The sequence below is a fragment of the Acanthochromis polyacanthus genome, chromosome 18 (genome assembly GCF_021347895.1).
Source record: "Acanthochromis polyacanthus isolate Apoly-LR-REF ecotype Palm Island chromosome 18, KAUST_Apoly_ChrSc, whole genome shotgun sequence".
NCBI classification, from domain to species: Eukaryota; Metazoa; Chordata; class Actinopteri; family Pomacentridae; genus Acanthochromis; species Acanthochromis polyacanthus.
Window position 1 is genome coordinate 858,772 of NC_067130.1, and position 25,288 is coordinate 884,059.

General features: G+C 41.8%; 2 protein-coding genes across 2 annotated transcripts in view; both read right to left on the bottom strand.

Annotated features, from left to right (window-relative positions):
- Window positions 1–109: 109 nt before the first annotated feature.
- Window positions 110–12,316, bottom strand: tmem267 (transmembrane protein 267). The gene is made up of 3 exons (XM_022208590.2): window positions 12,226–12,316; window positions 9,226–9,684; window positions 110–2,543 (listed from the first exon to the last, which is right to left on the bottom strand). The coding sequence occupies exons 2-3, from the start codon at window positions 9,631–9,633 to the stop codon at window positions 2,208–2,210; spliced, it is 744 nt and encodes a 247-aa protein (XP_022064282.1). The 5' UTR covers window positions 9,634–9,684; window positions 12,226–12,316; the 3' UTR covers window positions 110–2,207.
- Window positions 12,317–19,062: 6,746 nt separating this feature from the next.
- cntfr (ciliary neurotrophic factor receptor) overlaps window positions 19,063–25,288 on the bottom strand; it is a 278,017-nt gene continuing 271,791 nt past the window's right edge. The window contains exons 10-11 of the mRNA XM_051938344.1: window positions 21,542–21,668; window positions 19,063–20,496 (exon numbers count right to left, since the gene is read on the bottom strand). Coding sequence (XP_051794304.1) covers window position 20,496; window positions 21,542–21,668 — 128 coding nt within the window. The 3' untranslated portion in view covers window positions 19,063–20,495. The remainder of the gene's footprint in view (window positions 20,497–21,541; window positions 21,669–25,288) is intronic.

Consider the following 25,288-nt stretch of genomic DNA (forward strand, 5'->3'; position numbering starts at 1 on the left):
GTGGTTCCAGTATGAATTTTCTGTCTCAATACTGAAATAAAAAGCAGTTCAATGAGGCCCAGCCTGAAGTCTTTAAACCATTCTGAGTGCATGAACTGAAGCACCAACAGCATGTATGGATATATTTTATTGAGAGAAAAGAACACGACATTAAAACTTGTTAAATCCTTATTACTACGTTTACTTTCTGACTTTACAAATAAAAAGTGTTCAATCCAAAAACAGATTTAACAAAACAGAATTCAAACATAAAAAACTTAAAATGTGCAAAATTCAACATATTGCATGAATTAAATTCACGATGTAGATAAAAGCAGCAGTAATAAATCCATCCATCAGCTGTGGCGTTGTTTTAGTGGAACCTGGCTGTCATTAGAAAACCGTGAATTAGCTTCACTTAAACTCCAGCTTTCTAGTCATTTTCTTTCACTTCCATCCCTTTTCTGTATCTTCTGCAGCAAAAACATGAACTCCAGTCCTTCATATTTACAGTAGTTCAGATACAGATGATAGTGCAGCAGCAGCAAAGCAAAAAACACAGAATGCATGAACAAAAAATACACTTTAACACATTAAAACCACCCAAAAAATGCACTTTTATGAATTAAAACCATCAAAACAAGAAAAAAAAACCCACAGTTTTTAAATGAACCCACATGGACAGTTAGTCATCTAGGACCTGATCAGAGCCACATTAACGTCCTCATCCTTGTCTTACTCATTTTAAAGTCCCGACGCTTCACTCTGACTCATCTTCATCGAAAGAAACTCAAAGATCAACATTAAAAGTGGAACTAAAGCCGCCACCTGGTGGACAGACGCCTTCACTACAACCTGAATCACAAAACCGTAAAAATAAAACATTTGTTGTGGAAACTTTTGAGTCCCATGATCAGGAGCTTTCTGAGTCCTCCATCCTCCTACACTGAGAACGTGTAGCTGACACTCAGACTTCTACATCCCATAATAATAATACAACCTGTTATTATAAATAATACTGTTAATGACTCTACAGTGGAATGACTCTCTATTGTCTAAGTGGAGGACAGTATTCACGTGAAGAATTCATTTTAATAAATAATACATTAAAAACTCCAAATCCTTAAGCTTCCATAACCCCAGAACTAACAGGAGCTTCCATCATGTAGACTGAACTGTACAGCAGAATAATGGAACATCATACAGCCATTGCTGTTCTCTGTTTTATATTTCATTCAATGAACATGTGGTCTGACTACATTACTGCTGCCATGGAGCATCTGGTCAGCTTCCCTTTCTCTGTTCTGTCACTGTGGACACCATCAACCTCACACTGACATTAAACACTGAATGTTCATCACAGATTCTCCTGTAATAACTGACTTTAATGTTTGATAAGAAAGAAAAGAGCAGGAAGCCAGGAACACCAGCTAGTGATGTGTGTTGTTCAGCAGGTTGAGCACAGAGTCTGCACAGTGGAATCCTCTCACAGCAGCAGATGGACCAGGTAGTTCCTCTGGTTCCTGCATCCATGTCCAGCTTTTACCTCTAAGCATCACCACAGCTTCAACATCCTGCTCCAGACCAGGGTCTCCTGAAGGAAATGTTCTGGTTTCTGGACTGTGAGGTTCCTCCAAGCAGCTGAATGAGTCTGAGAGGTGATGGATTCCTTTAGCTGTGACTGATCTGTCCTTCTGTGGAATGTGACAGTGATCTATAAAAAACCTTACAAAAACTCCACGTGTGCATCGGATGTCTTTAAACCAGTTCAATGCACAGCAGGAGATCAGACCGTTGGTTCTGGTTCTAACAACACGTCAGCGTCCTGCAGCCGCTGGTGGACCTTTGGTTCTTCTGGATGGTGATGGTAAAATGTGACTGGTGATAGCTCGGTGTGTGAATGTGTTTCAGGGTTTGTGTAGATGAGCAGACAGCAGAAGGTCTGATGGAGCTGCAGAAGCTTTAAAGGGTCACTCCCACACGTATCCACGTACAGCAGAAAGAGTCCACGGCTGCCACTCGTACTGGAATGTTTAAAAGGTCGTTCTCTATTGTACACGCGTCTCCGTCCTCGAAAACCCACATTTTCAGAAGCGTTTTCTGTTTCCATAGCAACCGTTCTCTCGTCCTTTTCTGACCAAACAAAAAAAACAATTCAGCGTTTTTCTTCAGAGATGTTTCCTCTGATGGTTTCAAGTATTAAAGAAGTTTTCCTCCTGGTGTCTCCTCTACACGTCGATGGCCACCCCGTGTTTGGTGGAGATCACGTCTCTGGTTCCTGTCAGGTACATCAGCACCGAGCACAGGTGAGGCAGCGTCGCCGTGGTGCTGACGTACAGCCAATAGGGGAGCGGCGCCGTGTTGCCGAACGGACACACCCACAGGCCGTGGCGCACGGCGTCCCGGACGTGGTGCGTCGCCATGGAGATGAAGAGCATCCACGGCAACGAGCACCACGCGTCTTTGAGGCGTCCGATCCACATGAGGAAGCGGAGGGTGAGACAGATGACCGGGATGAGGGAGGAGCAGTGGAGAGGGGGGCGCTGGGGGAGGGAGACGGCAGCCTGAAAGGACAAATGGACGGTGGATTCACATTTAGTCACATGTTACATCATTTCACACATGGAGTGTGTATTTTAAAGGTACTAGTGGTTTCTAGTATAAAAGCTTTATCCTCCTGGTACAGATACAGCCGTTTTATTTCACATATCAATGTTCAAACTTATTCTTACCCACACAAAATAAAACATTTTAATAAAAACAGTCGGACTGGCCCGACGAGCAACTTCAGGTCTCTGGATATTCAGCCCCAATTACTGACAAATATCCAAATTTTAGGATCGGTTTGGATCATAAGGACAAACGAAGTGAAGAGTCGAACCCTAACCCTAAATATTCAGATCTCAAAATACATGTTTGGATACCAAATATTTGGATATTGGGGTCCAGCCCTAAAAAACAGTCCCTTCTGTTGCACAGATCCATGAAAAACCAGATGTTCAGTGTCTGCTTAAACAGGGTTGATGCTTTATGATGAGATCTCAGCAGAAACTGGTTGAAAACAATGAATAACCAGGACTTTTTACATTTTAAACAATTATTGCAGTCTTCTTTTGATTAATAAAAGATCAGTAATGTGTGGTCATCATTCATCAGCATTCTAATCTCGTAATGATGTTGGAGGAGATTCAAACTTTAATGCACATCTAACAAACACCTGTGGGGTTGGCTGAGTGCTCTGGAATACGATCACATCCAGTATTTAGTATTTATAGAATATCAGTAATGCATTAAAAAAGAAGACCTTTAGAAAAACAGTTTAATTTTAAAATGTGGCTCTGATCATCATTCTGTTCTCTCTGAGCCACATTCCACCCACATCACTGTTTAAATGGCTACACAACCACACAAATAATGGCAGCTCTTTCTGTATTATTCTCCATTTAGAATCAGCTAATACTGATCAGTTATTGGTCTCCATGACTGCTAATGATCAGTATCAGCCCTGAAAACACCAAATCCTTCAACTTCTAATAAAGATCCAAATAAACTCAGGTGTCCTTTACTGTTTTTTTCCCAGCTACTTTTCTACTATAAATACCCTGTGGACACGTGTCCTATAAATACCCTGTGGACAGGTGTCCTATAAATACCCTGTGGACACCGTGTCCTATAAATACCCTGTGGACAGGTGTCCTATAAATACCCTGTGGACACCGTGTCCTATAAATACCCTGTGGACAGGTGTCCTATAAATACCCTGTGGACACCGTGTCCTATAAATACCCTGTGGACAGGTGTCCTATAAATACCCTGTGGACACCGTGTCCTATAAATACCCTGTGGACACGTGTCCTATAAATACCCTGTGGACACGTGTCCTATAAATACCCTGTGGACACCGTGTCCTATAATACCCTGTGGACACCGTGTCCTATAAATACCCTGTGGACACGTGTCCTATAAATCCCTGTGGACAGGTGTCCTATAAATACCCTGTGGACACCGTGTCCTATAAATACCCTGTGGACACGTGTCCTATAAATACCCTGTTGGACACGTGTCCTATAAATACCCTGTGGACAGGTGTCCTATAAATACCCTGTGGACAGGTGTCCTATAAATACCCTGTGGTCACCGTGTCCTATAAATACCCTGTGGACACCGTGTCCTATAAATACCCTGTGGTCACCGTGTCCTATAAATACCCTGTGGACACGTGTCCTATAATACCCTGTGGACACGTGTCCTATAAATACCCTGTGGACACGTGTCCTATAAATACCCTGTGGACACCGTGTCCTATAAATACCCTGTGGACACGTGTCCTATAAATACCCTGTGGACACCGTGTCCTATAAATACCCTGTGGACACGTGTCCTATAAATACCCTGTGGACACGTGTCCTATAAATACCCTGTGGACACCGTGTCCTATAAATACCCTGTGGACACGTGTCCTATAAATACCCTGTGGACACCGTGTCCTATAAATACCCTGTGGACACGTGTCCTATAAATACCCTGTGGACACGTGTCCTATAAATACCCTGTGGACACCGTGTCCTATAAATACCCTGTGGACACGTGTCCTATAAATACCCTGTGGACAGGTGTCCTATAAATACCCTGTGGACACGTGTCCTATAAATACCCTGTGGACAGGTGTCCTATAAATACCCTGTGGACACCGTGTCCTATAAATACCCTGTGGACACCGTGTCCTATAAATACCCTGTGGACACGTGTCCTATAAATACCCTGTGGACAGGTGTCCTATAAATACCCTGTGGACACCGTGTCCTATAATACCCTGTGGACACCGTGTCCTATAAATACCCTGTGGACACCGTGTCCTATAAATACCCTGTGGACAGGTGTCCTATAAATACCCTGTGGACACCGTGTCCTATAAATACCCTGTGGACACCGTGTCCTATAAATACCCTGTGGACACCGTGTCCTATAAATACCCTGTGGACACCGTGTCCTATAAATACCCTGTGGACACCGTGTCCTATAAATACCCTGTGGTCACCGTGTCCTATAAATACCCTGTGGTCACCGTGTCCTATAAATACCCTGTGGACACCGTGTCCTATAAATACCCTGTGGACACCGTGTCCTATAAATACCCTGTGGACACGTGGCCTATAAATACCCTGTGGACACGTGGCCATTTAAATACCCTGTGGACACCGTGTCCTATAAATACCCTGTGGACACCGTGTCCTATAAATACCCTGTGGACACCGTGTCCTATAAATACCCTGTGGACACGTGGCCTATAAATACCCTGTGGACACGTGGCCATTTAAATACCCTGTGGACACGTGTCCTATAAATACCCTGTGGACACCGTGTCCTATAAATACCCTGTGGTCACCGTGTCCTATAAATACCCTGTGGTCACCGTGTCCTATAAATACCCTGTGGTCACCGTGTCCTATAAATACCCTGTGGACACGTGTCCTATAAATACCCTGTGGACACGTGTCCTATAAATACCCTGTGGACACGTGTCCTATAAATACCCTGTGGACACCGTGTCCTATAAATACCCTGTGGACACGTGTCCTATAAATACCCTGTGGACACGTGTCCTATAAATACCCTGTGGACACGTGGCCTATAAATACCCTGTGGACACGTGTCCTATAAATACCCTGTGGACACGTGGCCTATAAATACCCTGTGGACACGTGGCCTATAAATACCCTGTGGACACGTGTCCTATAAATACCCTGTGGACACCGTGTCCTATAAATACCCTGTGGACACGTGTCCTATAAATACCCTGTGGACACCGTGTCCTATAAATACCCTGTGGACACGTGTCCTATAAATACCCTGTGGACACCGTGTCCTATAAATACCCTGTGGACACGTGTCCTATAAATACCCTGTGGACACGTGTCCTATAAATACCCTGTGGACACCGTGTCCTATAAATACCCTGTGGACACGTGTCCTATAAATACCCTGTGGACACGTGTCCTATAAATACCCTGTGGACACCGTGTCCTATAAATACCCTGTGGACACCGTGTCCTATAAATACCCTGTGGACACCGTGTCCTATAAATACCCTGTGGACACGTGTCCTATAAATACCCTGTGGACACGTGTCCTATAAATACCCTGTGGACACGTGTCCTATAAATACCCTGTGGACACCGTGTCCTATAAATACCCTGTGGACACGTGTCCTATAAATACCCTGTGGACACCGTGTCCTATAAATATCCTGTGGACACGTGTCCTATAAATACCCTGTGGACACCGTGTCCTATAAATACCCTGTGGACACGTGTCCTATAAATACCCTGTGGACACCGTGTCCTATAAATACCCTGTGGACACCGTGTCTATAAATACCCTGTGGACACGTGTCCTATAAATACCCTGTGGACACCGTGTCCTATAAATACCCTGTGGACACGTGTCCTATAAATACCCTGTGGACAGGTGTCCTATAAATACCCTGTGGACACCGTGTCCTATAAATACCCTGTGGACACCGTGTCCTATAAATACCCTGTGGACAGGTGTCCTATAAATACCCTGTGGACACCGTGTCCTATAAATACCCTGTGGACACCGTGTCCTATAAATACCCTGTGGACACGTGTCCTATAAATACCCTGTGGACAGGTGTCCTATAAATACCCTGTGGACACCGTGTCCTATAAATACCCTGTGGACACCGTGTCCTATAAATACCCTGTGGACACGTGTCCTATAAATACCCTGTGGACACCGTGTCCTATAAATACCCTGTGGACACGTGTCCTATAAATACCCTGTGGACAGGTGTCCTATAAATACCCTGTGGACACCGTGTCCTATAAATACCCTGTGGACAGGTGTCCTATAAATACCCTGTGGACACCGTGTCCTATAAATACCCTGTGGACACCGTGTCCTATAAATACCCTGTGGACACCGTGTCCTATAAATACCCTGTGGACAGGTGTCCTATAAATACCCTGTGGACACCGTGTCCTATAAATACCCTGTGGACACCGTGTCCTATAAATACCCTGTGGACACCGTGTCCTATAAATACCCTGTGGTCACCGTGTCCTATAAATACCCTGTGGTCACCGTGTCCTATAAATACCCTGTGGTCACCGTGTCCTATAAATACCCTGTGGACACCGTGTCCTATAAATACCCTGTGGACACCGTGTCCTATAAATACCCTGTGGACACCGTGTCCTATAAATACCCTGTGGACACGTGTCCTATAAATACCCTGTGGACAGGTGTCCTATAAATACCCTGTGGACACCGTGTCCTATAAATACCCTGTGGACACCGTGTCCTATAAATACCCTGTGGACACGTGTCCTATAAATACCCTGTGGACACCGTGTCCTATAAATACCCTGTGGACACGTGTCCTATAAATACCCTGTGGACAGGTGTCCTATAAATACCCTGTGGACACCGTGTCCTATAAATACCCTGTGGACAGGTGTCCTATAAATACCCTGTGGACACCGTGTCCTATAAATACCCTGTGGACACCGTGTCCTATAAATACCCTGTGGACACCGTGTCCTATAAATACCCAGTGGACAGGTGTCCTATAAATACCCTGTGGACACCGTGTCCTATAAATACCCTGTGGACACCGTGTCCTATAAATACCCTGTGGACACCGTGTCCTATAAATACCCTGTGGTCACCGTGTCCTATAAATACCCTGTGGTCACCGTGTCCTATAAATACCCTGTGGTCACCGTGTCCTATAAATACCCTGTGGACACCGTGTCCTATAAATACCCTGTGGACACCGTGTCCTATAAATACCCTGTGGACACCGTGTCCTATAAATACCCTGTGGACACGTGTCCTATAAATACCCTGTGGACACGTGTCCTATAAATACCCTGTGGACACCGTGTCCTATAAATACCATGTGGTCACCGTGTCCTATAAATACCCTGTGGACACGTGTCCTATAAATACCCTGTGGACACCGTGTCCTATAAATACCCTGTGGACAGGTGTCCTATAAATACCCTGTGGACACCGTGTCCTATAAATACCCTGTGGACACGTGGCCTATAAATACCCTGTGGACACCGTGTCCTATAAATACCCTGTGGACACCGTGTCCTATAAATACCCTGTGGTCACCGTGTCCTATAAATACCCTGTGGTCACCGTGTCCTATAAATACCCTGTGGTCACCGTGTCCTATAAATACCCTGTGGACACCGTGTCCTATAAATACCCTGTGGACACCGTGTCCTATAAATACCCTGTGGACACGTGGCCTATAAATACCCTGTGGACACGTGGTCATTTAAATACCCTGTGGACACGTGTCCTATAAATACCCTGTGGACACCGTGTCCTATAAATACCCTGTGGTCACCGTGTCCTATAAATACCCTGTGGACACGTGTCCTATAAATACCCTGTGGACACCGTGTCCTATAAATACCCTGTGGACACCGTGTCCTATAAATACCCTGTGGACACCGTGTCCTATAAATACCCTGTGGACACCGTGTCCTATAAATACCCTGTGGACACCGTGTCCTATAAATACCCTGTGGTCACCGTGTCCTATAAATACCCTGTGGACACGTGTCCTATAAATACCCTGTGGACAGGTGTCCTATAAATACCCTGTGGACACCGTGTCCTATAAATACCCTGTGGACACGTGTCCTATAAATACCCTGTGGACAGGTGTCCTATAAATACCCTGTGGACAGGTGTCCTATAAATACCCTGTGGACAGGTGTCCTATAAATACCCTGTGGACACCGTGTCCTATAAATACCCTGTGGACAGGTGTCCTATAAATACCCTGTGGACACCGTGTCCTATAAATACCCTGTGGACAGGTGTCCTATAAATACCCTGTGGACACCGTGTCCTATAAATACCCTGTGGACAGGTGTCCTATAAATACCCTGTGGACAGGTGTCCTATAAATACCCTGTGGACACGTGGCCATTTAAATACCCTGTGGACACGTGTCCTATAAATACCCTGTGGTCACCGTGTCCTATAAATACCCTGTGGACACGTGGCCTATAAATACCCTGTGGACACGTGGCCATTTAAATACCCTGTGGACACGTGTCCTATAAATACCCTGTGGACACGTGGCCTATAAATACCCTGTGGACACGTGTCCTATAAATACCCTGTGGACAGGTGTCCTATAAATACCCTGTGGACAGGTGTAATCAGTTCCTTCAGTGCAGGTTCCAGTCCTACCTTCAGGGACAGGGATCCAGCCATGTAGAAGTGGTCCAGGTCTATGATTGATGCCAGAAGTCCGGCCAGCAGCACCTCATACAGATCGCTCTTTTTCCTCAGTCCAATGACGACGGCCCACGACCACAGACCCACCAATCCGTGCGTGGCGTTGTCCAAGGCGGCGCGCAGCCACAGGTGGTGCTGGATGACGGACAGCTGGAGGGCGTGGTCGGCCACCACGCAGAACATCCCCAGACCTGCTGAGGCCAGCAGGGAGGCAGAGCTGAAGGTCTGGAGGAGCGCCTGGGCTTTCTCCGTCTCCACCGCCAGGCTGAGGGGAACCGGACCGCCATCTCCCCCCATACCCACCCCCAGCAGCGGGGACGAGGACGGGGACGAGTCGAGCTTGGAGTAGAATCCCTGCATGTTGACGGACGGCTGGAGGGGCCAATCAAAGGTCAGCAAGATTCAGGTAGACTGGAGGGGAAGGAAGGAGACAGATTAGGAGGAGATAAGATGATGGGACCAGAGGAGGTACCGCTGGTCACCATGTGTGGAGAAAAACAGGAAGAGCACATCATGGATGACTCTATCTGGGCAAACGTTTGAACAGAAACAAACACACACCTCAAACTGCTTCTGTACCTCTGTGTTCAGAGCATTCGGCTGAAGCTTTTATCTTTACACTAATTATGCTTCTTTTTAGTGCCAACAGATTAAATTTCCATATTATATTAAACCCAAAGGACTGAAATACAGTCTGTTTTTAAGTTCATAAAATAAACCCTGATAAAAGCTACTCTGCTTACAGTAACTATCAGCTAAACTACCCAACAGGAAACCTTCAAGAAATAAAGACGCTTTGGTTCACTCATTATAAATCTACCACACTTTAGGTTGTGATTCCTCTCTGCACAGAACAGAGTAAAACCTAGAAACTGGGAGAACAATAAACATGAAACAAAATAAAGACCAGTCCTGTCTGACGAGAAGAACGTCTGGAAGGTGTGATAAGATTGTTCAATACTGCAGAGACAAGAAGACGGTGAGATTTAGGATGAGAACACACTGAAGCGCCTGTCTTTCCTCCAAACACTGAATAAATGATGTCAAAAAAGCTGTTCACTAAAATCCAACCTTTTAAATGGAATTTTCATTTAAAAAAGACGTCAGAACTATGATTGTGTTTGATGTGCACCGTTATCCCGGCTGTCTGACCTCTGACTGTGATCATGTTCCTGATAAATCTGGTTATTAACATCCCTGAATACCTGATAAAAACTAGCATCCTGGCTACTGACCACGGTCACCTGCCGTTCTTAGAACACAGATAATAATTTATCTGATGTTCATATAACTGATAGAAGACCTTAAAACAATGTGACTTTCAGAGGTCAGACTAATCCGGGTTATCGTGGCTTTACAGTGTGGATCTGATTTATCCACCTTACTGCCAGAAACAGGAGATGAAAGCAACAGAAAGCATTAAAGCTGTCTTCTTTAAACTTTTTGAGGCTGGTAGGACCAGAAAGATGAAGCTCCGTAGCTGGACTAACTGGTGGGATGGATAATGGATGGTTCAAGAGAACATTTCTACATAAGTAGGGCATCTTTTCATTGGTTGTCAGACGCTGTTGAATCATTCATGAGAAGAAAGTGCAGATCCAGAGTCAGTTACATCGCTGATGGAAGAGAGCGCAGTGTTGTTGTTGTTGTGGGAACATTTATGGTGTGTGTTTGTACAGGTAGTAAGAGTGGCAAAGGAGCTGTGATCAGATGCATCCTAGTTTCTGTCCAACTACTCCACATAATTAGGCTGGTTTAAAGTGGAACAAGGAATAAGGTCAGCATTTTAGAAATGGAGATAAAAACATAAAAACTGTCACACTTCAAAAAGCAGATCATGAACGGGACACTTCAGTCAATCTGTAAGAAATCAATAAATGATGAGTTTCCCTTGAACATTTTAAAATGTTTTATTCAAAACTACAGAAATATCCCCTAACATTTCCTCACTCCTCTCTCCTTTCCTGTCTTTCTGCTGGCAGACTCAGCAATCATCACGAAACAAACTGAGGCAAGGTTAGCTGATAGGTAACGAGGGTTATAATAACAACAACAATAATAATAATAATAATAAAAATATGCACGGCTCAGTTATCCAGAGATCCATCTGATGGTCAGATGCTTTCTTGTGTGTGAATGGAGAGAAGCTTTTTCAGACAGACTTATGCTCGTTGTGTGTTTATAATGATAAACAACACTGGAAGCTCAACATGCAACTTAAATAAAATATATTTAGTAACAGTATGGATTATTTCAGTGCAACTACTTCATCAGATCATTTTTACTTTACCAGAAGTTTTCTGTATTCAAACCAGTACAGCTGCGAAACACTGATACACTGCAACAGACTCTTTATTTTGAACCCTGAGGGAATATAAAAATAGCTCTCTGTTTCTGGTGTAACTCAGTGAAATGTAGGACAGAGTGTGATGGCACACTGTGATCCATCCCATCGTTACAGCAGCTCATCTAACAGCTCCATCTCTCTCTCTGTTGAAGAACAACTAAAACCTCCAAATGTTCTGCTGTTATGGATGAAAATTTAATTAGCTGGTCATTTTTGTCATCTGCTAGCAGGCTGTACTACTGCTAAGGTCCGCTTTATTAGCTCGCTAGTCACATTTTAAGGTGTTGTAAAGATAAAACTGCTAATTCGCTTTATTTCAGCGATAACATCACTGCCAGCTCGGATCTAACAGGCTAATTTTCAGCTGGGAGCTAACGGGCTAACTGCTGGCTCGGAGCTAACTGCTAGCTCGGAGCTAACAGGCTAACCGCTTTGTGTAGGCGGACAGCTGCTGTCACGATGAGCTCTGATAAAATTACAGAGGGTTACACGTCATGACACGCCTCCCTTTGCATTTTAGCACACAAATAAAGGTAACATTTTCTGTATGCAATACATTTAGCCATTTTTGAGTGAGAACCGGTTGAAAATATAAAGCTACTCACCCCATCTCTCTGCATCCTACTGCCGGATTCTTCTTCTGTGGTGGAGGTTGGTGGCAGTGTTGACGCTCGGCGGCGCGCCGCTGCCGCCCGCAGGTCAGAGATGGAATTACAGGTAAAATATTATCCAGAAAAGAAAAACAAAAGAAAACAAAAGAAAAAGGTTTGGTGTAATTATGCTTTACAGTACACATCTTTGGAAATGACAACAGACCTTCAACACTGATAATTCTGCTAGAATTTTATGATCATGGTTAAATAATTGCATCATCTTCTAGAAAACATGAAAACATCTTACAATATACTCTGTTTACAACTATGATTTTTTTAACTGAAAAAATTATAGCTCCTACCTGATAGCCAACATTTTTTGAGTCACCATTACTATTTTTTAATGAGAAAAATATGTTTATATATTTTTTCTCTGCTGTAAAGTGCATAATATTTTCCTAATTATCAAAGGTACCAATGAGGTAGAGTTAGACGATTTTAAAAAATAATAAACTAATGTAGAAAAATGAAACACCGCAGATTCACAAAACCCATAATATACAAATAAAGACCAAATTCCTGCTCAGCAACACCTGAAAGGAGAGAACTGTGAGAAGACCAGAGCGTAGTCATGAGGAGGGATACAGAGAGATGGCCTTTGTTAACCAGGTTTGAATCAACTAAACAGCTGCCTATTACAGCCTTAAGAAGAAAATAAAAGCATCAGAGGTAGGAAACGGGGAACACAGCTGTTTAAAAACCTTAAATCCAAAGCTGTAAGTTATTTGGAGTATGAGAGTGACCAGATCAGAAACCATCACACCAACCTGAAGGCAGGTCTGTAGGACGGTTCATCCAAATCATAAATAAATTCCACCCACCTACAGATGTGTCCTACATTCTGAGACCTACCACTCTACTGTCTGGGAGAACAAACATTTCTGTCATTTCTTTCCGGATGTTGCTGCTTCACACAGATCGACCACTCAGAGCTGCGTCCACAGAACTGAGTCCACTTCAACCAGAGGGTTTTGTCCAAGACACCTGGTTCCTTCCATTCTGTCACAGTTCTGATTTAGTTTGTATTAAAATAAACGTAAGCATTTAAATGTTAAAAATCACTTTAGTGCAGATATGCCAGAACTCTCTACCACCAGAGTACTTTAGTTTTCCACTGGTGCTCCGTCTTGATTCAGCTTCTGTCCTCTCTGCTGGTTCCTTCTTCTCTCGTTGTTCTGGCTACCTTTATAGTAAGTAGGAACTAGGAAAAAACACCAATGAGTCCAGATGTGTGGCTGCTGGGCAGAAAGGATGACATCTGGTCCTACATCTCTCCTGGATGTGGTTGGGTCTAATAACTGGTCTCCTAATTATTAAAAACAAAACCTAATCCAGTGTATGATGTGGAGGTTTCCTCCCCCGATCTTCCGTGTGCCATAATTTAAAAAACAGTTACATGTAGTTTAATTTCCTGATAAATGTCAGCTCCCCATAAATAAAAGACACGACAAAGAATCTTCCTCTAAAGGTATAAAATGTAAATCACAACCTACAGAGAATGGAACACTTAAATATCAAACCTTAAATCACGCTTATGTGCACTTTTATAGGTTTCCTCTTCTTTAAAATGTCATTTAAACACAGCTCCTTCAACCCTCTTCTATCTCTGAGTGAGACTGTAAATTATTACAACATGTGAGCTTTTTCAACTTTAATCAACCACTAAAATTAAATTAAACACAGTAAATCTCACTGGTAGGAATATCTGAGTGCTGGAAAAGTCCTTAAATGCAATGATTTGATCCACATTTTCAGGTTCCATATGTACATATTTTCTATTATTATTTAGTTTTTTGTTCAACTAGAGACCTGAGAGCAACTATAAACTAGGAAGCAATGAAGGAAGTAAAACTTTGTTCTCCTGTTTGTATGAAATCACGTTGAAGAAATGTTCTGATGAGAGGATTAGTCTGTTTACTTCATGATTGTAGGGACAAAGAAGCAGAAAAAGTGACACAACTGCAGTAAAGAAAACTGTTTATGGTGTCTTTTAAATACCTGATATAGATAATTTATGAGTGGATTTAGGAGTTGAATTGCTTGTAGCTTCCACTAGAGGGGGAAAGAGACCACAGAACTGAACACTGTAAAAAGACACGTGACAGATTAATGGGAATTTACAGATCATTACAAAACTGTGATCTCAGTGAGAGTTTATTCAACTTGAATCAGTTTTCAAGAAAAAAAACATCACATTATGTCCTTAAATACACCTCATTTTGATGAATAAAAGAATGTTCCAGTCATTTAATTAAAATCCTATTTCTGACAGACAGAATGATCCCAGGACTGAACCCTGACTGGCAGAATAATATCAGTTCCCGTATTTCAAATCAGACAAACCTGCTGAGGGGAAGGTTTTTTTAGATCGAGGTGTCGGATTAAAACGTTTAAACTTCTCCTGTAATAAATTTAAACTTCAGCACTCATAAAAAAATCCAATTTGAATAATGTCTCTATTAAAGATCTGTGATTCTGTCAGTAATGACCAGTCTAATCCCTGATAATGCAACGGCTTTAATGTGAACACTTCAGGCCATCATTTAGAATTTCAGATTCAGTCTGCAGTTTGTATTTTTCCTTCCTTTATTCTGCATTTATGCTGTGTCTGCCCTCTGACTGTCTGTTTAGGGGTTTGTTCAGGCTTGTCGCTCTTTGTTCCACTGATGTGTGCTGATTTATTCCAGTTTTCTGCAGCGTGGGGGTTGCCTTGTCATTTCAAAGACACGTCTGCTTTTCAGAGAAACCTCCGGGTGGAAAACACGACCCTGCCGTGAAATGTTCTGGATCATGTTGTTTGGGCTTTGCAATGAGCTGTCTGGCTTTTAAAGGGGGGAGAACACAGATAAACTGCTACAGACAGGAACAGACTGGCTCAGACAACATGTGACTCATTGGAGATGCATATTTTGCATTCTGAGTCTGTGGAATGATCTAAATTTTGTGAGGAAAACAAGCAGCACTTCCTCAGTCACAAGAATCACTGCAATTTGCAGAAGAAGCTCCAGTTTGACGCTCATGTTGGACAGCAATGTTCCAGCAGTAGCTGTGAAGAAGGGCAACGTGACCCTCATCTGGTGGCGCTGATTTACAATTCCAGCGCTTCACAGACATCAGAGCCAGCAAGTGTTGTCATCAGCATGTGAGCTGGATGCAGAAGGATGACGAGCTCTTTGGAACAGTTCTGTAATGGGTTAGCTTGAGTAGACGACTTTATTAGCATTCTGTCCACATGGATGGAGAGAAACTCAGAGCTTGATATGAAATGTCTGCCTGTGTTTTTGTTCCCATTAATGTGCTTTCAAGTTACATTTCTTGTGATATGAAACAAGCACTACTGAGTTAGTAATCAATAGACAAGGGACACTTATGTTAAGTATTCTGAGTATCAGGCAGGAAAGCGTCCAGCGTGATGTACGGCTGCAGACATTCATCGTAACGGTCAGCTTCATGGGTCACATGAGGATGAGAGAAAGAGGAGAAACAGAACCAGAGGTTTGGGTTTGAATAATTCAGCACCATGGAGAGAGTCTATTGGAGTGTTTCAGCACCACGGACAGAGCACAGCCTGCTGCCGTCCGGTGGACAAACAGGAATGTTCTGATAATTCTACAAAAACATAAATAATGATGAAGTTTTGAATCTGGAAATCATTTTAAAGTTATGGAAAAAAAAGATTGCACGTTAAGATATTGCTAGAATTGTATGTAATAAATGCAGAAACTGTGGCAGTCTAACTCTGCAACTTAGTATGTGCTTATAAAATGTATTATTTGTTGTTTTTTTGTTGTTTTTTATGTGAGTTCATAGTTGGCAGTGGTGTCATTGTGCACTGCGTTCCACTAAAACACTCCAATGATATCCTCCTGAGATCAGAGGGGAAAAGTATCTTTCAATTGAACTTTTTTGTGATTTCCTGCTTTGTTTGGAGCTAAAACAACAACTCACAATTTAAAATTTTACAAAATAATTTCTATTTAAGATTGTACAACATGTCCAGTATACAACAGAACGAGTTTTCTGACTTCAAAATCTAGAAAACAATGTCAAACCATTTTCTATTGAAACTTTAAGAAATTGCTTTTATTGTTGCTAGAAAATGGTGTGAAAAATAAAGTGGTGCTCAGATGGGAGAATGATGGGAGACTGTGCCCTGAGATATCAGGAAGAAGAAGAAGAAGTTCAGGAAGACAGAAAGAGGAGAGGGTCGGAGTGTTTAAAGAGGTGAAGCCAGAAGCCGGGGCAGGACTGAGAGGGAAGCAGAGATTGTGTCATTCCTTCAGTTTCCAGTGAAAGGTCAAACTAGTTATTAGAGCAGAGCGAGGCGCGTGGAACTGACAGCTCTAGATGGCAAACACACACTCTGCTCCTCATATAGAGGAGGTTAATATGGATCACACAGCGCTGCAGACAAAGAGAGCACGGCTGAACAGCTCAACTGTGATTCAATTACAGCTTCAAAGGTTTAAATATCAGTTCTATGGACTGTTTATTAGCTACCAGAGCAGAGAAAGGCTGAACATTAATACAGAGGAACAGCAAACCTGTCCTCATCCACCGTCACTGTAAATATTAACTGACTTCTCATTGACACACTATTAAAAACAGAAAGCCGGTATAAGCAAAGAGAAGGAAGAAAAGAGTAATGAAAGCGATTCCACGGCAGCAGATCCACTCTGCACACACTCAGGACTCCAGCTGACAGCTGTTAGATGGTGTATTGATTTGTCCTCGCTCTCCAAATCGGCCTGCCAGAACTTGTCAGAATAATGAAAGAAAGAGAGCTGGAGGGAAAGAAGGAGATGGTGAGACAGATTCAGGACAGACAGAAGCAGCCACATGGAAAGGTCAAAAGGGAAACTCTGACCAACTGTACTGTAGAAACTGGTCCACCCAGAGGTGGATGAGATCTGATGGTAAACGTCTGAGCAGCTCCTGTTTGATCATCTGATATCCAGTATGTCTCCATGCTTGTTGTCATAAGTGATGGAAATGATAAATTAAACAATAATATATATAATAAACTGGAATTATCTGTAAATATGAGAGAGGAATCTCATGTCTGCACCTCATCTGAAGGTGTTTGTTGGAAGGACTCATTCAGAGATCAGAGATGTTCCTCTGCGGGTGAAGGAGCTCCTACTGCGGGGTGCAGCAGGTCAACAAGGAGACAGAGACTGAAAGCTGCTCAGAGCTTCAGACCAGGATGGATTCTGTCAGTAGGAACAGCAGGAAGACAGACAGGGAATCCATTCAGCATCAGAAATACCACGTAACTCAGCTTTGCTTTCTGTTACTCTGACTTTGAAACACATGCTCAGAACTGTGACATGGACAGCCTCATGGTCACCCTCATTTCATGGATCCAGAGTTGGAGATGATGATCTGACAGCTGATCTTCACTCTGAACTAAAGCTCCTCAGAAATGATGAACATTACTGACTTTACCTTGAGCAGCATCCTCAGGAAGACAAACCAAACCTGAACCTGTGAGATTCTACAGAAAACAGACACTCAGAAGATGAACTGTAATGTTTCACCCTCATTTCAGTTCAATGCTTTGATTTGTGACCAGCAGTGATGGAAGGAGAAAAATACTGAAAAAACATCCTGCTTAAAAAGTGAAAACACACACATATTAGATATTACCTGCAAAATGTAGTCACAGTATTAAATAAGTACTAGTCTGGTCCCTCCAGGTGGAATATGATCCTCTGTGGCATCATTAGAATATTAATACTGAAGCATCAGTATGTTACTGTTGTATTTACTACTATATACAACTACTTTACTACTATATACAACTACTTTATATACAGCTTTATATCCAGCAGATAGACAGCAGATTAAATAAGAAAAAGGAAGTCCTGATGCCCAAGTCTATCTTTCATTGAAGCACATTTTCAATGAGAGCTTAAATCATTTGAACCTTTACTAAAAAGAAAATATCAGCATCTGATAACAACTCCTGGACATCTGGAACATCATCAGAGGACAAAAACGTTTGAATCTTTAACGCTGTGCTGCATTTTAAAATCCTGTTACAGCATCCATTTTATAAAATATTCATTTTAAACGTCACTGAAGCTGTGAAATAAATGTAATGGATAAAAAAGTATTTCTGTGTGAAATGTTCAGGAGTGGGAAATTAAATCCCAGTCCCTGAGTAAACCTTCTTATAATGACACACCTGCTGGCTTCACTCTCAGCGGTTAATAAGATCATCTGATGAAGATCATGATTATTGTGAATTAATGAGGAAAAGCACTGCTGTAACTTCTGTTCACCTCACAGAAGCTCAAACATTCCTGCAGACCTGGTCTCCATCTGACTTTTAATGATTTTATTTACTTCTATGTTCATTTTAAAAGCTGCCTTCCTCCAGCTGTCACTCAGAACAAACATCAAACATCAAACAGCCGACATTTCTTGATTTAAAAATATATTTAAAAAACTCAACTAAATTAAAACAAAGAAAGAATAATTCATCACCCAAACAGCACTTTAGTCCAGAAACGATAGAATCTACCTTCACTGATCACTCAGTCTCATCTGAATCTGTAATCACAAAAAACCCAGAAATCCATCTGCGAGGTCACAAACACTGATGAGTGAAACCTGAAATGAAGCAGAGTTTGTTTGTGGCTGAATGTGGGACTAAATGTGTCGTCTGCTACCGATGCCTTCATCTTTGTTCTACCAGCAGAAAACAGCGTGGATCCTCAGTCTGAGGGCTAGGGTTAGAGTTTAAACACCTCCAGATGTTGTGAATGAGGCCAGCGGTCAGAATTCATTGTGAAATGGTCACATTTAATGGTTGAAACCTGTCATTGTATATACATCTATAAAAAAGACCCCAGGTACAGGTTACGACATTCTACTGCTAATACATACATTATTATTATTATTAAATAATAAACTTTTTGTTCAATGTTAAAGTTACATATCATAGTTTACAAAATAGGATCAAGGAGAATTAAGCCATTATGAAAATAAAAAACAAAAACAAACTAAAGCCCTAAATGCGTCTTTTTATTATTTGTCCATAAAATCAAAAATACAATAAACACATCAATATTCCTTTGAATAACATAATATTAACTGCTGATATTGGCTATTGAAATGTAAACTGCAAAAAAAGACATTTTTTAATGTTTGTAAAGGAATTTGGAAAAGCAGACTGTTTGTGTTTTTGTATTTTACAGCACAGAGCAGAAAAACAAAAACCAACAGAGAATTCAAGAACCAACCGTCGCTGTCAACAAAAGTCAAACTGAAAAACAGATGGGTGGGAAAAGAAGTGTTCAGTCTCAAATCCACTTTATTTGATTTTTTATTTTTATTTTTTACAATCCAGGTCCTCCTCCAGTCTCTGAAAGCACGTAAAGCTACCGGTCTAATAAGCCAGACTACCGTTACTGGATTCTTCAAAGTGTTAGTCCTCGTATCGAAAAACAAAATAAAACGGCTCCATTGGTTGGATTCGGAGGCGGAATCAGAGTCTGATTGTTTTATCTGGTGGCTTTAAACAGCAGCTACAGGGTTCCTCACGTTCTTCTTCTCCATCAGGCACGGGCTTCAGAAAAGCTTCAGGAACTGTTTGGGAAACCACTGAAGTGTGGGAGTAAGTTGAGTCTTTGGCATGATGACTAAGCTGTATAGGGAGCGCTACTGAGACCGCACACACAAACACACCAATCTATACCTGTGTGTGTGTGTGTTTGTGTGTACGGCGCTGCGCTTACAGAAGAGGGTAAAGTAAGACTATCAATGAATGGATAAAAGAACAAAAAAAGGTAACGAAGAGATGCTGTTTGTCTCTGAGGGCTTGTTTTTGTGAAGAGGAGCTTCCCAAACTGAACCGGATCAGTCTGCTGTGGCACATCCATGCCACCAGGGGGCAGCAGAGGACTGTGTGGTGATGTCACTACTGCTGCTGCTGTTGTGGCTCCTGTTGCTGCTGCTGCTGCTATTGTTGTTGTTGTTGTTGATGATGATGCTGTTGTCTAAAGTTCCTCTGAAGAATTTCCTTATCACCTTTAATCAAAAATGCTGAGTCGCATTTGTCATCGTCTGATTTTATATCGTGGGAATTCTAGTGAGTAACTGATGGACAGAAATGATCGATGCACTGTATCCTGGAAACATGTGCAAAATAGAAAAATACCAGCCTCCTCGTCCTCCTCTTCTCCTCGTCACCCTTCAGGAATAAGACATTTACATCTGGGGACAGAGACACAAGAAGAAATCAGACTTCAGCTTTTTCTACAGGACACAGGTGACAAATTAAAGGAAAAATCAAGTCTCTCAGGGAGGTGCTGGGAAACCATGTGACACCAGAACAGCGTCAATACTCCTCAATACTGACTCTCCAAATACCCGGAACTGAACATTTCCCCAAAAATATTCCCTTATTTAGTGTTTAGATGATGGTGGAGAGCATCGTCTAACACGGTGGTCCAAACTGGTGTCATATTTTCACATTATTCTCAAACTAATCAAACCATTCAGTGACCACCTTGTGCCAAATGGATGGGAAGCACCCCACAAGAAATAGAAATGTTTCATTACAGCATAAAATTGATCACTTAGGACTTCTAAAGAGTTTAAAGAGATTCTTTCCTCTAAGAAGACAAGAAAAATGCATAACAGACCCAACAGATGGCAGGACGGTCCAGGTTTTTCCTTTAATTTCTCACCGTATGTAAGTAGCATTTAAAATACAGAACAATCATAAATGAGTCATCCAACCAACATCCAACCATCCAACCAACCAACCAACCAACCAACCAACCAACCATCCATCCATTCAACCAACCAACCATCCAAACAACCAACCAACATCCAAACAACCATCATCCAACCATCCATCCATCCATCCATCCATCCATCCATCCATCATCCATTATTCTTAATGTGGATCTAGTTTTAACCATGTCAGATACAGTTTAGTAGTTTAGCTGAGTGTTTTTCAACCCGAGTCACCAACAAATGATCCAATCAAACCGCATTAGAGCTTAGAGGGATTATATCACCTTTTAAAAATGATTTTTTTGGCCATATTTTGCTTTTATTGGACAGTTTCAGTAAAAACAGAGGTGAATGAAATGCAGCACGAATGCTTGGCCAGAATGAAACCAGGTTCCTGAGGATGAAGAACATGAGGAACAGCAGAGTCATCAACAGCTCCTGCTCTATTGAACCTGTTCTGGACATCAGCAGACGGCCATCGACCTGCCGACAGGTGATCAGTCGTCCTTCTACTCACCACACGAACAGCAGCAGCATTCCTAACAGCAGGGGGGAGAAGAAGGTGAGCACTCTGGCAGCTCTGCCCACTGGAGCTTCGGCCTTCTGTGGAGCGTTGGAGGACGGTAGCGGGGACGTCTTCGCCTCTGCACAAACACAAGAAAACCTCATGAGCATCTCCTCCCAGTGTTCAGGTGTTTGCTTTGGTCCCTCAGCTCTTGGTGTTGCTTTTTGTCATAAAGTGTAGCATAGTTTGGTTCCTGAGGGGCCAAACATTGAAAACGTCACTCTGATGAATGGAAGCTGAAAAATGCTCATCATAGCGGGAAGAAACCAAACAGAAAGGAAAATACAGCGAAGAGCCAAATCAATTCTAATCTGCAAGAGAAATCAATGCAGGACTTGTCAAGGCAGTTATGAAGTGAACTGGACCAAAAGAAAGAAAAAAAAATCTCATTCAGCCGCTGGGAAATGTAGGAGAGAAAATAGAAGAAGAAATATGGACGAGGAGGACGAGTTTAAACGCTGAAGTAAAGCAGGAGGTGAATGGAGCAGAAAAAATAAAGGACGTGCACTGCTGCAGTTATTCTATTCCTGATAAGAGCATCCACCAATTTACACATCCATAACGGTGAACATTTAGGTTTTACAGCACATAATGACAGCTGCAGATCGACTGGAGCCCATTTAAAGAACAATAATGATGGATTCAGAGCTTTTCTTACATCTGAGAAGGACTGACTTCAGACTCAATACAGGACTCAGACGACCTGGTAACATTTTGGAGCAATAAATCAATAAATAAAGAAAAATGGGGAAGAAACAAGTGACCCAGTAGTAGCAGAGGAACCGTGATATTCAGCAACTGACAGGTTTGTTTGTTTTGTTTTGATGAGACTTCATGACTTTAGAAATCTTAAAGCTGGAGTCAACAGAAATCTGGAAAAGGCCAAAAAATAAACAAAACTTTACTAAAATAAACCAAAATATAACAAAATAAAAATAAGTAAATAAATAAATAAATAAAATCAAACAAAACTAAATAAAAACAGACTTTCTCAGAGTAATACATTTTAAAAAAGAAATAATAAAAAATAAAGAAAAAGGGGAAAAACAAAGCCTCATAACTTCACAGGAGCAGTAATTGCAATAAAAAGCAAATGACATATTTTTTATGAGACTTTATGAGTTAAAAAGTCCTAAAGCTGGAGGAAAAAATAATAATGATAAAAAATTAATAATAATAATAATAATAAATACATTTCAACACTAAAAAATAAATACATAGCAAAAAATACAATAAAATAAAAAATCTAAATAACATGGAATTAAAATGAGTTCAATTTAATCAAACAATATGTAAGAAAATACAAACAACTTTGATAATCCGTCTCTCCTCCTGCAGTTCTTCTCCCATCTCTGCTCTAAGCCTTTAAGATGAGTTTTAAATGTGTAAAACCCACATGTTGCTTCAGACTGGATTTAACTCTCAAAGTATAGTCTTGCTGTGCATTTTGTTGCTCTTTACACTGTTTGTCCATTCTGGCTGATGGAGCTGTGATCGGTTAAAGTCTGAAACATTTTCTCCCAAAGCACTCAAATGAAACCACGTTCACAGTTGATGCCACACAATAATGCCCGCCCGAGCTTTAAAGGTGCACAAAGTGGATTTAAATGCACAGAAAACATGAAATACTGTTGATGTTCTGCACATGTTCAGTTAATAGAACTACATTTAACTGTTTGACAGTGAAAGAGGAACCAACAGCGCTGTGTCAGACATAAATATGCTGAAAATCACTCTGTGCTTGCCTGTTTTTTTAGTGTTTCGGTTTTCTTTGCTCGACAAATAAAAATATCACAGTTTAATGTTTTATGAATGGTTCTGCTGCTGTAGCTGCAGGCAGCAGAGCACATATTAACTCGTGCACGGCGCTCGCCACTCAGTCTAGAACCCACAGCGTTTTTTTATTGTTTTTTCAGCGGAGAGAGAATATGATTTCCCTCTCCTTGCAATTAATGACTGTTGTGTAGCACTGCATTGGGAGTGGAGAGATATTAGGAGGAAGCAGTCAGGTGTGAAATAGCCAGAGAGAGAGAGAGTGAACTAGGACGCATTTAACATGTTCAGCAGCTCCATGCAATACTTCCTGCCTGCAGCAAAACACCGAGTGGTGGAGAAAATAAAAATTATGCAGAAATAATGTGGCGCTGACGAGAAGAGACAGTTATGTGGTGTCTGCTGATGTAACGAGCTCGATGAGGACAGGTAAACAGAGCAGACAACGATGGAGGCGGTGGGAGGACTGATGAAGGAAAAACAGGCGAGGAAGGAGCAGAAACAATGCATTCAAAGGAAGAGAAGCTAATGAGATTAAAACTGGTGAATTAAACTCTTATTGACCCCAGTTTACATAAAATAAAGAGTGGATGTCTTCAGGATGTTCAGATCTAAACGATAACTGTGGACATTTTATTTATATTTTATTTATACTTTATTTTTATTGTGTTTTAACATGTACAGTACTTTGATCGACAGTGTCAATTTTTAAAGTGCTTTAGAAATAAAGTTGATTGATTGATTGATTGATTGAAATCATGAACAGCTTCAGGGGTGAGTCAAAGCTACACACTGTTCTGTTCAGATCAGATTTCAGGGTTTCTGCCGAACATGGTGGAGCCTACATGGAAGGTTTTACCGACTGATATCCTCAGTACAGAACTACAGGTGTAACGATGATTTACATTCTTTATGACTATCAGTGTACTTTTCAATACTAGTTTAATTAGAAATCATCAGCTCAGTAGCCCTCAAGGTAACTGGTCGATTGGTTGGTCGATTGGTTGGGCGATTGGTTGGTTGATTGGTTGGTTGATTGGTTGGTCGATTGGTTGGCTGATTGGTTGGTTGACTGGTTGGTTGATTGGTTGGTTGATTGGTTAGTTGATTGGTTGGTTGGTCGATTGGTAGGATGATTGGTTGGTTGATTGGTTGGTTGATTGGTTGGTTGGTCGATTGGTAGGATGATTGGTAGGATGATTGGTTGGTTGATTGGTTGGTTGATTGGTTGGCTGATTGGTTGGTTGATTAGTTGGCTGATTGGTTGGCCGATTGGTTGGTTGATTGGTTGGTTGATTGGTTGGCTGATTGGTTGGCTGATTGGTTGGTCGATTGGTTGGTTGATTGGTTGGCTGATTGGTTGGTTGATTGGTTGGCTGATTGGTTGGTCGATTGGTTGGTTGATTGGTTGGTTGATTGGTTGGTTGATTGGTTGGTCGATTGGTTGGTTGATTGGTTGGCTGATTGGTTGGCTGATTGGTTGGTCGATTGGTTGGTTGATTGGTTGGCTGATTGGTTGGTTGATTGGTTGGTTGATTGGTTGGTCGATTGGTTGGTTGATTGGTTGGATGATTGGTAGGATGATTGGTTGGTCGATAAGCTCTCATCTGAGCAAATTGTCATTGGTCAGACTACCAGTGTTTCATTGCTTTCATTCCAGGAGAAGAGAGGCACATTTCTGAAGTGGCATATTTCAATATATTTGATGTAATAATCATTGATTAACAGCAGCTGCATCCAGAACAAGCTGGATGTGAAGCCTCCTCTCTAATCAATAAAATAAGCAAGTAAAAGTGATTAAATATGCTGCAAATACTGCTTTTTTTCATGATTATTGATAATTTATTTGGGCTAGTAAGTGTAGCAGGTAGCAAATGTCGTTAATTTATGGATAACATTCTTTTTTCCCTTCCTCTGCAGAGCAGA

Excerpts from the sequence above, each read along its gene's own strand:
- tmem267 (XM_022208590.2), bottom strand. The coding sequence starts at position 9,633 with ATGCAGGGATTCTACTCCAAGCTCGACTCGTCCCCGTCCTCGTCCCCG. Across the intron at positions 2,544-9,225 it reads CTGGATCCCTGTCCCTGAAG|GCTGCCGTCTCCCTCCCCCA; the intron begins GTAGGACTGGAA and ends TTGTCCTTTCAG.